The sequence below is a fragment of the Triturus cristatus genome, chromosome 11 (assembly GCF_964204655.1).
Source record: "Triturus cristatus chromosome 11, aTriCri1.1, whole genome shotgun sequence".
NCBI classification, from domain to species: Eukaryota; Metazoa; Chordata; class Amphibia; order Caudata; family Salamandridae; genus Triturus; species Triturus cristatus.
The window spans coordinates 661,386,498-661,401,978 of record NC_140594.1 but is presented as its reverse complement, the minus strand read 5'-3'; the positions used below and the strand labels follow the sequence as shown (position 1 = coordinate 661,401,978).

The window sequence follows — 15,481 nt, the reverse complement described above, 5'->3', positions numbered from 1 at the left end:
AGTAAGAGCTTATTCTCATCCAATCAGAGGCGCAACTAGAGCCAAATTTCGGGGGGGGCTGAACTTTAAGCAATAGGCAGAGTGGAGCTGCAGGGGCTCTTAAAAGGGGTGAAACAACAGCGAGGCCTCATTAACATGCAGATGGTCTTTTAAAGACCTGTGAAGTGCTCGGGTGCGGCTGCTTTTTTGCCCGGGAAGGTGTCTCATCCCGGGCTGCCACACGCGACGGGGGGGGCTGAAGCCCTGTGAGTCCAATGGGTGTTGCGCGCCTGCATCCAATACACTGACGCAGCCTTTAACATTTTATTCTAATACCTAATTGGAAGTCCTCCCAAGTAAGGCAAGTGCATTTCTCATTTCATACCTACGGTGATTAGCACTAACAGCAGTGCCGCTAGCACAGACAGCAGCGTCTGGTTCTGTTCCCCGATTTCCCGCTTCAGACTTTCCACATATGGCCGGAAGCCCAGGAGGGTGTCGCTCGCCTCCTGCCAGCCCTGGCCAGCTCTCTCTACCTTTTGCTGGCCGGGTCCATCTCCATGCACCTCAGACACCATGATGATACATAAACCAGTAAGCTGTGATGAAGAAGGAGCATTCCGCATGCTCACTGTAGAATGAACACAAGTATTGCACCACCGCACATGCGCCACGTGAACTCCCGAACAGTGTCACAAATGTACGCATGCGCTGTTAGCGTCACAAAACGAAAAGGAAAAAAACCCACTGAGCGTGCGCAAGCTGTACATGGACGTGTCAAAAAATGGACACGAGATCTACGTGTATAAAAGAGGCTCATGGGATGGTTTACAGTTCATGGAAAGCGAAAGCAGACTACGTCAGAAACAATTCTTCGAGTGTTCCACGAAGTATAAATAATGAGTTGAAAAGTCTTAACGATATAGCTAAAATTGTTTTCATCACATTTTACATGGTAGGAGTTTTTTTCAGGCTTCTTCCGGATGGTCGGAACAGCGTAAAGCATAGCTGCCAAGGGTTCACATTGCTTATGTGACATTTCCATGGTTTCAGTGTACTTAGTTATGTGTGAGATTGTACAACAAAAGTGCGACACTTTGAGTCGCACGTATTTTATTGTGTGTAGTACAATTTTAAAATAATGACTTACATAGCCACAATGCTTTCTCAGTGGCAGTCTGGGACCATGTAGCACCATAAATACCAAGTCACTATTCCCCACTGCACCCAACAGGATGCAATTCTGTTTTTTTTTCTTAACACACACATCTGCAGAGACGCATTAACCAAGCGAGGTTTCACAAAGTGAAAGACTGTATTTTCCACCGTTGCTATTTTATTGAAACAGTACTTTTTTGCTCTTTTATAGCAGTTTAGCATATGCTGTGTTTGATACAATTTTTTTTTTGTGCATATTTATGGTGCATTCAGATCTCCCTGCAGCTCTGATACTAGGCCAACAAGAGCTCACTGGGTTACACGCTGTTCAGCTTCCAAGCGGCTAGTGAGGTTGATGGAGCAGGGGAAATACAAACAATTTTTGTAACCCCTTCGAAGTTAATGACCTCATAACCTTAAAAATACTAACTGTTTGAATGCATGAACTAATCAACAAATGCACCTTAATTAGACACTACATGCAGGAAACTAACTGGCATTGCAAAAATCTAATTTATTTACAAATGTGAAGTTAAATTAACATAAGTTTGTGATTCGTGTAGAAAGTAAACGTAAATTGCATGTATTTCGTATGAAGTACAATTATATTGTGGCAAAGAATGCAGATGGTAAGTAAAATGGCTTTAAATGTCGCTCATGCTAGGTAACATCTAACACGGGTCATTAGAATGGTGGGTGGTAAACAGAAGGGCTTATTTTCTATGTCTAATTTCTGCTATGTTGTTTTCATATTAGTTCCGTTTGGGCCTGCTAGGCCTCGCTGAGAAAATGGCCGCTATCGAGAGACGTGATTGCATGCGCAGAATAAAGATGGCCCCCGCACATGAGCAGAATGGAAGTTCCAGTCACGAGTGTGTGGTCTATGCCCGGAGTGAGAGATGTCAAGACCAGCCTGGCCTAGGACAAGAGTTGTGCCAAATTTTCTGCATGAATGCCTGGGAACGGATGGGAGACTCAAACTCCAGAAGATGAACACGCTCATGGAAATCGGAAAATGTTGCAAATATATTAACAAAGTTAAAACAAGCATTGAAAATGCAATAGGCCTTGCCTTTTATTAAGTTAAAGCCTTTAAAGCCATTTGCTTTGCTATATAATACCATTAGCAAAGAAAATGGCTTTAACTTGATAAAAGGCGAGGCCTTTTGCATTTTCAATGCTTGTTTTAAAGTGGTCCTCGAAACGGGTCTCTATCGAGCTCTTTTTTTTTTTGCCCTGGCACAGGCGGTCCCTTTTCCCCCCCGGACTGTAGTGACAGCAGGCACATAGATGTGCGCTGCCTACACTGCTCGCTTCCCACTAGTGGAGAAGTTATGGCAGACGTCATGCCAGGTGAGCGTTGTAGGGAAAGGGAGATCCTTCAGAGAGTCCTCTTCTCTTTGGATTTCCCTTCTATTTTTGAAACTCGGGAGCAGCAACATTGTCCTGGGGTCACCATGGCTTTAAGTGGAAGCTTTTTCAATATGATATACAAGCCATAGTTGTTGCTTATTGATCTTATGCAACTAACAACTATTGACAAACCAATAGTCCTGACTTGTTGTAGGTATGATGTTGCGTGTTGTTTCATATATCTGGATGCAATGACAGAAATGGCAAAATACAAGTCGGGCACCACACTATGCTAAACACAGTCTTCGTATTGGAGGCTTACATTAGATTTACGCGGTCTGAGCGCTTCACATCTGATAGTACACTAGTACATCTATGCTATTGGTATTTTTCTGTGCAAACCGCGGTGGCTTGCTGGTGCGGCAGACGGGCCTCTGGACTATGCGCGGTTGACCATCATGAAACCGATTGACCATCCCACCCCGCCCACAATGACGTATGAAGGTTTACCATTTATCGTCAGTTTCTGGTACGGCACCAGCTGCAGCTCTTGAGAGCAGTGAATTTGCTTGCGTCTCCAGTGTGGAAAGTGATCTTACGACTGTTTGTGAATTTATATAATTTACAAGTGTGTAGTTCTTCGCGTTAAAAGGACCACTCCCTGTACTGGAATATCCACTTTCCTGCCTTGCAATTATACTGCGGACAGACAGTCATACAGTAGCATTGTCTGCAAGTCCCGAACTGCAAACTTTAGAATCATAACATTCTCCCCCAAGCACATTCCTCCAGTTAAGACCTGGCTAATCTAGTGCGCGAGAACTACTGTGGGTCCGTGCTAAATTTGCAACCAGTTTGGCAGCAATGTTTGCTGCAGTTCCAAGGAACTAATTATTTGAAGTTTGTTCTTTACCTGGTTGTAACAGAGACCAAAATATGCGTTAAAAGGTTCGTCACACTTGCTAATGTTTTATTCAAAGCATTTCTGTTGAAATGCACCGGTAGTGTCAAACCACTTGTACGTTGCGGATGGATGTTGGGCCACGTGGATGAGTTTTTGTTCATGAAGCAAGAGTAGTTCTGGCGCTGAAGTCTTGCTGAGATCTGTTTGTGGAGCTCTACGTTTTAAGGGTCCGAAGATCAACAAAGCTGTTCACGTTAAAGAGGTTCAACCTTGTAAGGAGCTACCAGACTAAGGTTCCGTGGCAAGAAGCGCGAAGCGTGGGCACCGGCACACTGACTTTGGTACCGGCGAGGGAAAGTAAACGCCCTCAAACCTTTCTGGGCCACTAGGCACTCCGTACCGTCCTCTGCTTTCATTTGCCGGCTTTGCCTAGCGTTACAGGCACCTGTCAATAAAATAAAAAAGGGACTGCTGCGTAGATCTTGGAATGTGACCGTACTAAAATGGCGGTTACGTTTCTGTTTTTCCAGCCATTGAAACGTAACAGCTCCTTTGAGAGGCATGCCACAAGACTCGGACAGCAACGACCAGAGCTACAGCAGCAGCTCCCCTCCACCCAGCAACCGACAGGTACCGCTTCCCTCCACCCAAAAACAAACAGGTACCGTGCGCCTCCTCCCTGAATCAGAGACCGCCTCACTCTGTAAGATACAAGCAGCTCCCCTCCACCCAGCACCAGACAGGTTCCGCTCGCATCCTCCCAGAAACCTGGCTACCTGACTCTCCATGTCCAGCGACAAACCGGCACGAGCAAACACGACTTTACTCCGTCGAGCGACAAATGGGCAAACACGACTTCACTGCTTCACTCTTTTAGAGCCGTCCCAGTTGGACTGGCTCGCGAGCCGTCCCAGTTGGACTGTCTCGCATGACTGGTTTCTTATCTTTATGGGGCCATGTGTTTGGCCCCATAAAGATAAAAAAAACTTTTACGCCTGCAGTAAGTCGGGGCAGCCAGTCCAACTGGGACAGCTCTAAAAGAGAAAAGTGTACGTCACAAGACGCTCTTTTCCAATGGCTGGCCACCGTTTAGCATAAACGGTGACACCAGCCAATGGAAAGGAGGGGCGGGGCTTAAAGCCCACTAGAGAAATCTAACCTAAAACATTAAATCTCGCCAGCGAGACTGCGCATGTCTGCGCAGTCTTACGCCAGTTGAGACCTAAAATAGTACTCTTGGACTTGATGAATCACAAGATTTTACATGAATGGATTATTTGCAGAACCGGTTCAGGCAAGGAGGACAATGAGGTGACCATCACCACCCCACCAATGGACCAATCAGAATGAATGTAGCCCCTAAAAAGTTTTCAATTTTGGGTATAGCAAGTTAGTGAAAGGCTATAAAAGAGTTGTGCTTACAATGACGTGGTCGCACTTGCTTATTTTACATCGATCTATTCAACACAACACGCTGTTGTTGAGACGATTTTCCTTCTGATTCTGAAAGACTTTGATCATTTTGGACTTCGAACTTTGATGGGGAAAAGGAACGAGACTGTCGTGGGATTCTGTCCTGGGAAGGAATACGTCCGTGGAGGTTAGAGGGACAGTCAGTCAGTTTTGGGAACCTATCCTGTGATCTTCGGTTCATGTTCTCGTGAACCATTCTCGTCATCGCCCTAAGGCCAAGGGTAATGGGTATTTTCCGTTTTTCTATTTCAATCTTTACTTAAATGTTTATGAAAATAATGTCTAGAATATTTTTCTAATAAAACTGTACTTATTCAATGTATTCAATGAATCTAGATAACATTTCATGTTAACTTCAAACTGAGTCTGTGGTTATTAGAATTAAAGGTATGATCAATAATTGTTAAAAGGTTTTAATTGTGATTGACCTGGACTTAATCTCCATCAACTGATTCCTACTAGTTGGTCCATCAACCTAAATAGCGGAGTACCTTGATGTTTAGAACCCAAAATTCCAGAGTCAAATGTATATAGTTATTATTTAAGTAAAATATTAATAAGGAACCCCATTTGTCTTGCAGCTCATCTACTTATCACTGATCCAGAAAACTGAGTGAATGTGTGTTTCGGTGTCATGGGCCCCACCGATGAATAAAATGGTTTAAGGGATTTTCTGGGTTGGTGTCATAAGGGAAGGTTTTATAATAGCCGCGCTGCATCAGTTTTCTTGGTAGCAGAGTTATGGTTTCTATAGGTCAGGTTAAGGGATTATTGATTATTGATTAATATGTTTAACACTCCATGTTGAGTTTGGGTCACATTTTATGTAGTCGGAATTTTGAAGCTTCCGGGAAGTAGGAAGTGGATTTATGTGACAAGAGAAGTCACATGGAATTGTGCATTGTCTGATTTCAATTTGGTGATAACGTGACTGTGTTATGTTAGGGAAATCCATGTGTGAATTGTGTTGAGTGGAATAGCAACAGGTTTTCTTGTGAAACTCTGGCCTTAATTCTCAGGCGCGGTATAGTCTCCACATGTGTTTTATCGCCAGAGAAAGGGATTTACCTCTTCTTTGAGAGAAGGGTAAGGTAGAGGGAAGTGCTACACTTATCGAACGAAACAGTATTCTTGAATGTTTGAATAAACTATCTCTTTTGTTTAGAGAAACGGACAATGGTAATGTATTTTTATGTCGTAATTAACGGATTTTGTCAAATCAACGAATTATGAAATACTGCCGATGATTTTTGTAAAGGGGGGCTCAGCAGGAGTAGAACTGACGTTAACAAGAACCACGCTGGGATTGGTCAGTTGCGACAGGGCGAAGAGTTTTCTGATTGCTACGTTGGTGTGACTCTCCATGTCCAACGACAAACAGGCACGAGCAAACACGACTTCACTCCGTCGAGCGACAAATGGGCAAACACGACTTCACTGCTTCACTCATTTAGAGCCGTCCCAGTTGGACTGGCTCGCGAGCCGTCCCAGTTGGACTGTCTCGCATGACTGGTTTCTTATCTTTATGGGGCCATGTGTTTGGCCCCATAAAGATAAAAAAAACTTTTACGCCAGCAGTAATTCGGGGCAGCCAGTCCAACTGGGACAGCTCTAAAAGAGAAAAGTGTACGTCACAAGACGCTCTTTTCCAATGGCTGGCCACCGTTTAGCATAAACGGTGACACCAGCCAATGGAAAGGAGGGGCGGGGCTTAAAGCCCACTAGAGAAATCTAACCTAAAACATTAAATCTCGCCAGCGAGACAGCGCATGTCTGCGCAGTCTTACGCCAGGCGAGACCTAAAATAGTACTCTTGGACTTGATGAATCACAAGATTTTGCATGAATGGATTATTTGCAGAACCGGTTCAGGCAAGGAGGACAATGAGGTGACCATCACCACCCCTCCAATGGACCAATCAGAATGAATGTAGCCCCTAAAAAGGTTTCAATTTTGGGTATAGCAAGTTAGTGAAAGGCTATAAAAGAGTTGTGCTTACAATGACGTGGTCGCACTTGCTTATTTTACATCGATCTATTCAACACAACACGCTGTCTGTTGAGACGATTTTCCTTCTGATTCTGAAAGACTTTGATCATTTTGGACTTCGAACTTTGATGGGGAAAAGGAACGAGACTGTCGTGGGATTCTGTCCTGGGAAGGAATACATCCGAGGAGGTTAGAGGGACAGTCAGTCAGTTTTGGGAACCTATCCTGTGATCTTCGGTTCATGTTCTCGTGAACCATTCTCGTCATCGCCCTAAGGCCAAGGGTAATGGGTATTTTCCGTTTTTCTATTTCAATCTTTACTTAAATGTTTATGAAAATAATGTCTAGAATATTTTTCTAATAAAACTTTACTTATTCAATTTATTCAATGAATCTAGATAACATTTCATGTTAACTTCAAACTGAGTCTGTGGTTATTAGAATTAAAGGTATGATCAATAATTGTTAAAAGGTTTTAATTGTGATTGACCTGGACTTAATCTCCATCAACTGATTCCTACTAGTTGGTCCATCAACCTAAATAGCGGAGTACCTTGATGTTTAGAACCCAAAATTCCAGAGTCAAATGTATATAGTTATTATTTAGGTAAAATATTAATAAGGAACCCCATTTGTCTTGCAGCTCATCTACTTATCACTGATCCAGAAAACTGAGTGAATGTGTGTTTCGGTGTCATGGGCCCCACCGATGAATAAAATGGTTTAAGGGATTTTCTGGGTTGGTTTCATAAGGGAAGGTTTTATAATAGCCGCGCTGCATCAGTTTTCTTGATAGCAGAGTTATGGTTTCTATAGGTCAGGTTAAGGGATTATTGATTATTGATTAATATGTTTAACACTCCATGTTGAGTTTGTGTCACATTTTATGTAGTCGGAATTTTGAAGCTTCCGGGAAGTAGGAAGTGGATTTGTGTGACAAGAGAAGTCACATGGAATTGTGCATTGTCTGATTTCAATTTGGTGATAACGTGACTGTGTTATGTTAGGGAAATCCATGTGTGAATTGCGTTGAGTGGAATAGCAACAGGTTTTCTTGTGAAACTCTGGCCTTAATTCTCAGGCGCGGTATAGTCTCCACATGTGTTTTATCGCCAGAGAAAGGGATTTACCTCTTCTTTGAGAGAAGGGTAAGGTAGAGGGAAGTGCTACACTTATCAAACGAAACAGTATTCTTGAATGTTTGAATAAACTATCTCTTTTGTTTAGAGAAACGGACAATGGTAATGTGTTTTTATGTCGTAATTAACGGATTTTGTCAAATCAACGAATTATGAAATAGTGCCGATCATTTTTGTAAAGGAGGGCTCCGCAGGAGTAGAACTGACGTTAACAAGAACCACGCTGGGATTGGTCAGTTGCGAAAGGGCGAAGAGTTTTCTGATTGCTACGTTGGTGTGAGTCTTGTTGAGATTGGACAGTCACGGAAGTACGAGGAGCTTATCGATTGGTGTGTTAGTGTGAATCGCGCTGGGATTGGTCAGTATGAGAGTGACGTAGAGCTTACTGATTGATGTGTTAGTGTGTTTCGTGCTGGGATAGGAAAGAGTAGTCAAGCAGATTAAAGGAGAGTTGTGTGAATTTGCTTCGGCAAATAATTGTGAAATATGGCTTATTATGATGGACGAGAGATAGAGAAACCTTCATGGTTTACGAAATTCAAGAACCTTTTTAAAAAAGATAAAAAGATTGTAACGAGAGAGGGAGAAGTGCTTCCTCCACCGAAAACACCAGCATCTTATATGATGTTGAAATATGGTTATCATACTTATATTTGGTTGGAAAATTGGGCAAAATATACTCAAAATGATGGAGCGTTGGCATTTTCAGAAACTGGTTCGTTTAGCACTGCTATACTTCAAAATTTGAGAAACAAAATGATGAGACTTGAACCGAGACCTAGACCGACACAGTTTGAAGCCCTAGGTGAATGGGAAGATGAGATGTATGAAAGAGAGAGACACAGAGGTACAAGGGATGATGGTTATGTTCCTGGAAGAGTATGGGTTTGGAGTCATGAAGATAGGTTGAGACGATGGCGATACACTAATATGACGGATGGTATGTTTCTTGCTAGAACAGTTGAGAAGGGAACAGGGGAAAAGTGTACAGAGAAAAAGAAGCATACAGTACCAGAAAGGTGTGAATATGGAGCCAGTGACACAGATGATGTGTTGTTGGAAGACATATTAAATAAAAGACCCCCTCCATATCAACAGGCTTCTGCGGTGGTGACACCAAATGCACCGCCAATGTAAACTGTGATGAATCAAAACCTAGAACGATTTTCTGAAATAAATAGTCCATTTAATAGACAGAAAATACCACAGACTATAGAACCTGATAATCATAATGCATCTAAACTAGCAAGAACAACAGAGGAATTGGCTGAAAAGAAAAAAGAATTGACAAAGAATGTAGAAGCTGTAACTGTGTCAGTAACTATAGGTCCAGTGATACCTGTATTTGAAAATCAAAAGATAGATGAACATTCCTTAACGATTCCCTTAAATTCTAGTATGCAAAAAGTACGAGAAAAGATTTATCCTGAACTTAGGGAGACAAAAGATTCGGTTAGACTAACTCCACCTATGGATTTGACAATAAATCAGAGTCCAATAAATAAAATTCCTATGGGAGCTGAGTCAGCAACTGAAACACCAGAGAAAAGTGTGAATAGAGTAGATTTAAATACGACCCTTGTGCGTCCAACTGCAGAAGAATTAAATGAGTGGGTCAAGAATTTGCAGAAGAAAGATACAGAACCACAACCTTTGGATGTAGTTAGATTGAAAATAGATATGGAAGAACTGATTCTAGGAACTATTGGTACAGATCGGTTAAAAACATATCAGGATGATGAATTGATGTTTATGTGTAAAAGTATTACTTGGAGCGCTAAGAATTTGCATGAAAAACTGGAAGAAACAGTAAGTGGATTGGGAGTAGATTTTGCAAAAGTTAGACGATTAGAGAAACCTTACAGAGTAGATTTTAGTGAGAAAGATATAGAAAATTTGAACACTTCAGGACGGTTAACACAGATAAAAGAACTAATTGTGTTATTGAGAAAATGGGGAGATGTAGACCGATGGCGAAGCAGATGGATAAAGAGAAAAGAAGAAACAGCTGATAAAGCAACTTTAGCTTTCCCAGTAAAAGAAAAGGAACCAACAGTAGTAGAATGTCCAATGAGAGATATTCCAGGAGGAGGTTATGTACATGTCTCATGGTTCCAGACAGGATATATAGTCTATAGAAAAGCCTGTAGACTGGTATAGACAAGTAGAAAGGTTGATAAAGGTTTCAAAGGTATTGTGGGAAGATTTGGATGGATTGTTTGAGATTGTTGTACCTGCTGATTTGTGGACAGAATGTAAAATCACTATTGATTGGCCAAAGGAAGAATATCCTAGAGACGCAAAAACAGGAGCTCTAGGTCCAGAAGTAATGAGGAAATATGAGTAAGTAATCACGTTTCTAAAAATAAGATTCCTCTAAGAGAAACAGATTGGGTAAAGATCGATAGAACAACTCAGGAACCTAAGGAGTCTGTACACGCTTATTATGAACGGTTGCTTCTAGTTTTTAAACAGTACAGTGGATATGAGAGTTTGAGTGAAAAAGGCATGAGTCACTTTGCATATCGATTTGTGTCTGAGACCTGAGATAAGTGAAATGATTAAGCAGCACATGTTGTGATGGCAGTCTAGTACAGTGGATGAGGTACTAAGGTATGCAGAATATTGTAGTGATGACATTAAAGCCAGACAACGTAAGCTCAAAGAAAAGGCAATGTGGGCACAGGTGAAGGTCGCAGAACAACAAGAAGCCCAGATAATTAACCAGATTAATGAAGCAGGGCAGACCAAAACGAAACCAAACATTGGTAAAGGAAAAGGTCAGATGAATATAGAAGAAGCTAAAAAGAAATAGCCATGTCATAATTGTGGAAAATTAGGGCATTGGAATAACGAGTGTAAATTACCTCCAAAAGTTAATACAGAGAATAAATCATTAAATCCACAGGTGCAGAATGAGGTGGGTTATCAACAACCGCCACAGCAACAGGTAGTTACTCAACAGAGTCAGGTGCCACAGCCACCTCTCCCAAAGTGTGTAAATCTTCAAAGATACAGTGCAGAGACAGGATTCTACAGTGGACAGCAGGTAACGAAATTGCTGCGCGCAGCTGCTGTTTCACAGTATTGGCTACGACCGGATGGAAATTAATCAGATGAAAGTTTATGACGGTGCCTAGGGGAGGAAGAGGAGTGTGTGCTTGGCGCAACTCTAGAGGTAGATCAGTCAGGTCCATTCGTGGACGGAAAGGTGAATGGTGTAAATGTTACTTTCCTTGTGGACACTGGTGCTACCCGTTCTACTGTAAGATCAGTTGAAATTCCAAACCTTCCTCTCTCAGGAGAATTCATCCAAGTTGTAGGTGTCTCTAACAGACAAATTAAAGCCCCTCTTACTAAACCAGCAGAGGTGGAAATTGGTCCCTTTAAAGAGATGCACCATTTTGTAGTGTGCAATTACAGTGCTGTAAATATACTTGGACACGATATCCTTTGTAAAATGAACTGTACCATCTACTGTACCCCAGATGGTATTGCTTTCCAGAAATCAGATGATGTTCTGTACAAAGTGACTATGACAGCACTTGTACCTGAAAATTGTGATACATTTCCTGTGTTTGATGCAGAGAAAATCCCTACTGAATTAAAAGGAATAGTGAAAACTGATGTATGGGATTTTACGGGTGAAGATATAGGTCTAATGAAAGGAATTGACCCTGTAAAAATTACTGTAAAAGAAGAAGCAATTTACCCGAATATGCCACAGTACAAATTAACACCAGAAATTATTGAAGGAATAACACCAGTGATTGATAAGATGATTGAATAAGGGACTCTGAGAGAAATAATGAGTAGCCCATGTAATTCACCTATAATGGGATTGAAAAAGCCTAATGGAACCTATAGGAAGTACAGGACCTGAGAAAGGTGAATAACATTGTTGTTCCTTGTTGTCCAATTGTACCAAACCCTGCTGTAATACTGTATCAAATGCCACATGATGCAGAATGGTACACCGTTATTGATTTGTGCCATGCATTCTTTTCCATTCCATTACACCCTGACAGCCAGCCATTATTTGCCTTCCTGTTTGGCGAGTGTATTTTGGCATGGTGCCGAATTCCTCAAGGGTATACTGAAAGTCCTTCCATTTTTAATCAGATTTTGAAGAAATCTCTAGAAAGTTTGAAAATGCCTGAGAAATCTGTTATGGTCCAGTATATTGATGACCTATTGGCGGCATCAAGGACCAAAGAGGCATGTATTACTGACACAATTGCATTACTGAATCATTTGGCAGAAGGAGGACATAAGGTGTCCCCATCTAAACTGCGGTTCTGTCAACAAGAAGTACAGTATTTAGGTCATAAGATTGAAAAATGGATGAAACAAGTAACATTAGAAAGAGTCAGGATTATCAAAGGAATGAGAGCCCCAATGACACAGAGAGGTGAGAATATTCCTCGGAATGGTTGGTTACTGCCAACAGTGGATACATGGATTTTCATTGATTGCAAAACTGTGAGAAGTTGGCCTGGTATATGATGTTCACTAGTTAAAGTGACCACCTTGTACCATGCCAAGCAACCCTTATGGTGTGGTTGTAAGTCAACCTTTTCGGACTAGCTGCCCTAGTGGTAGCGTAGGCTAAGCAGTCTTTGAGGCTAAACTCGTTAAAGCATGTTAAGCCGGCTGTTTTACCAAATGTAACCCCCCTTTATACCAATGAAAGGACACCACACAGATATATATTCAAAATATATATGTATTTATTTCTCAAAGTAACCCCTAGACTCTTTATGAGCACAGGAGCACAAATCGTTAAACAAGACAATGTGATAATATGCAGAAGTTGCACTTTATATGGATGGGCCCTGGTGGCCACTCAAACCATATACTAAAATAGTGGTATAAGTACCACGAACAGGAAAGGGAAAAGGCCTAGGGCCTCTAGAATCGCTGGGCCTACAAGGAGCTAACTTTAGTTAGTGACCAGGAGGTCCACGGGTCGCGTGTGCAGTGAGGAAAGTCACACGCGTGCTCCCATAGGTTTTCAATGGGTGCGTAAAAGTTAAAAAGTTACTGCAGAAAGGGTCTTCTGGGTGGACTACGATCTCAAGATTCGAAACACAGACACTAGAGATGATTCTCTACACTTGGGCACCGGCGTGCCAGCTTTACCTCACCCACAGGAAGCGGGTGCATAGGTCTCGAAGTGCGTCGGGTTTCTTCTATCGATTCAATGGAGCCTGATGACAAAGATGCTGCAGGCGGTCGGTCCAGAAGAGCTGCGTTGGATCCAAGAGTGGATCGGAGTTGTAGAAGACCTGAAAGCAGAGGGGACAGTGTTCACAGTCACTAGCCAGTGACCGGCGTGGCACCAGGTAGGTACCAGGCGATGTCGGGTGCAAACAGGTGGTGAAGTGTAGCTTGTCTCCGCAGCCACGTAGTCCCTGAAGGTCGACGACGTCCAGGAGTCAAGTCACGAGCTGTCCCACGCAGGCTCTCGCTGTCGGCGGTGTCGGCGACTCGAAAGAAGCAAACAAGCCTTGGCAAGGGCAGGAGTCGTGGAAGTTCAAGAAAGCTGGTTGTTCTGACCAGCAAGGTCAGAGGGGCTGCTCTTTTGGAGAGCAGCTAGGGCCAGTCTGGAGCAACCAGACCAGCGTCGTTGATTTCAAAATAGGTCGCCAAAATGGCCACTAGCCAACGGGCCAGGGACCGGGCAGGCGCGTCGAGATGCAAAGTGCAGAGGGGCCCCAAGCAGATCGTGGAGATGATGGAGGGCTCACCTTTGGTGCAGATGCTGCTCGGGTGTTGGGCTTCTCAGGACCCAAAGCACAACTTGGAGGGAGCCTCTGTTGTTGCGCTTGCAGCTTGTCGTCGGTCTTTCAAGATGGCTGGCTCCACGTGTCTCGGTGCCTACACTGGTTCCTTCTTTGCAGGGACTGTGGATCGGGCGGTGAGAGGTCTGGAGGTCCTGGTCTTGTCGGGCTCTGGGCTCGGGCTCCGGCAGGAGGCGGCGGCAAAGCAGACGTTCAATAGCTGGTTGGTGCTTGCGTTAGCAAGATGGTCACTCCCTGACCATAGGGGAGATTTCCTTCAGTCCTCTGTGCAGCAGAGCGTCAAAGTTCCCGTCTTCTTCTTGTAGTTAAGTTGATTCCAGGATGTCTGAAGTCTTAGGACACAGCTCCTACCTTTAAGCGGATTCTAGGGGCCGGACTACCTGCTAGGTCCCTCCCTAAGGGTGGGACCAGGAAGGGGGGTGGTTACACCCCCGATCCTTTGTCCAGCTCGCCCCAGGTCCGGGGCTGGTGTGCCCCAGGACCGGTTTGAACTGGCATATGCACCGAGGCTCCTTGTGAGCCTCAGGCATGTCTCATTCCATTCAAGCCCTACCTGACCAATACACAAAATCCTGTCTGGGGTGGTGCTCGCACCTCCCCTGGCAGGAAACCCTTTGTCCACATCTCCCAAGCTGGAAGGACTCCCAGCAGCAGGAGGGCAGACTTGTGTCTGTGGTGGCAGCATCCATTTTGTGGAGCTGAGGCTATGTCTGATTTTACCCGGGTTTCAGGTACTGTACATGTCGTGTCCCTCTAGAAGGGTGGAATGCTAACCCCGTCGCCAGAATTGGCGAGGGGTTAGTATTCCAATTCGTATGACACCTTACTCAACATGTTTTGATAAAGCCAAACCAAAGATAGGATTTAACCGCGAGGTTCATAATGCACTTAAGAGTATATGGTATGACGATATCTGGAAACGGTAGAAGGAAGTTGTTCCGACCACTGCAGACAGGCTCAGCTCATGCCAGAGCATCATCTTCACATGGAACCAAGCACTCTGCCTTCAGGATTGTTAAGGGCTGCCATAGGAGTGACTTATAGGTTACCAGGTGTCCCATTTAAGGTTAGGTATAGGTATACTACACCTAAGTAAGAGGTGGTTACACCAACTTACCCCAGCTGAGTGATCAGCCAGTTGTGTCAAATTTGTTAGGCCAGGCCAGGGGTGGCATAATACATGCTTCAGCCCCTGGCAGGCCTTAGATACACCAATGCCCTGGGTACCTAGTGTACACTGGTACAGGGGCTCACAGGATGATCCAACCAATTGGGTATGTACCTAGGGTACATGGAGTCCATTTTAAAGAGAGAACAGCCAGGGTGAGATCCTGAATGGCAAGGTCTATTTGGACAGGGGTTGTGAATGGCACAACCCCACTACCCTTTTGTGAAAGGCCTACCATTTTAGAATGGGTGTCTTGTTCAACTCCAGCCCAAGCTGAGAGTTCTAAGTCATTCCCCAGTAAGCAGTCTACAGGCAAGGTTGGGGACACTGCCACCCTTTTAGGGCCAGTGACCCCTCCCCAGCTGAGACATACCTCTGCCATGGGATGACTGTTCTGTTTGCCATCAATGTTAGTCACCTGGTAGGAGAAACCAGGCAAAAGCTGCTCAGAGGGAACTAGCCAATGGGCCACCATAGTGATGCTAGCTCCAGTGTCTCTGTAGGCCTCAGCTTT

General features: G+C 43.7%; 1 protein-coding gene across 1 annotated transcript in view; it reads right to left on the bottom strand.

Moving 5' to 3' along the window:
- The window catches only part of SRPRB (SRP receptor subunit beta), a 94,518-nt gene extending 93,843 nt beyond the window's left edge, over positions 1-675 (bottom strand). Inside the window, exon 1 of the mRNA XM_085634231.1 lies at positions 365-675. Coding sequence (XP_085490357.1) covers positions 365-605 — 241 coding nt within the window. The 5' untranslated portion in view covers positions 606-675. The remainder of the gene's footprint in view (positions 1-364) is intronic.
- Positions 676-15,481: the final 14,806 nt, after the last annotated feature.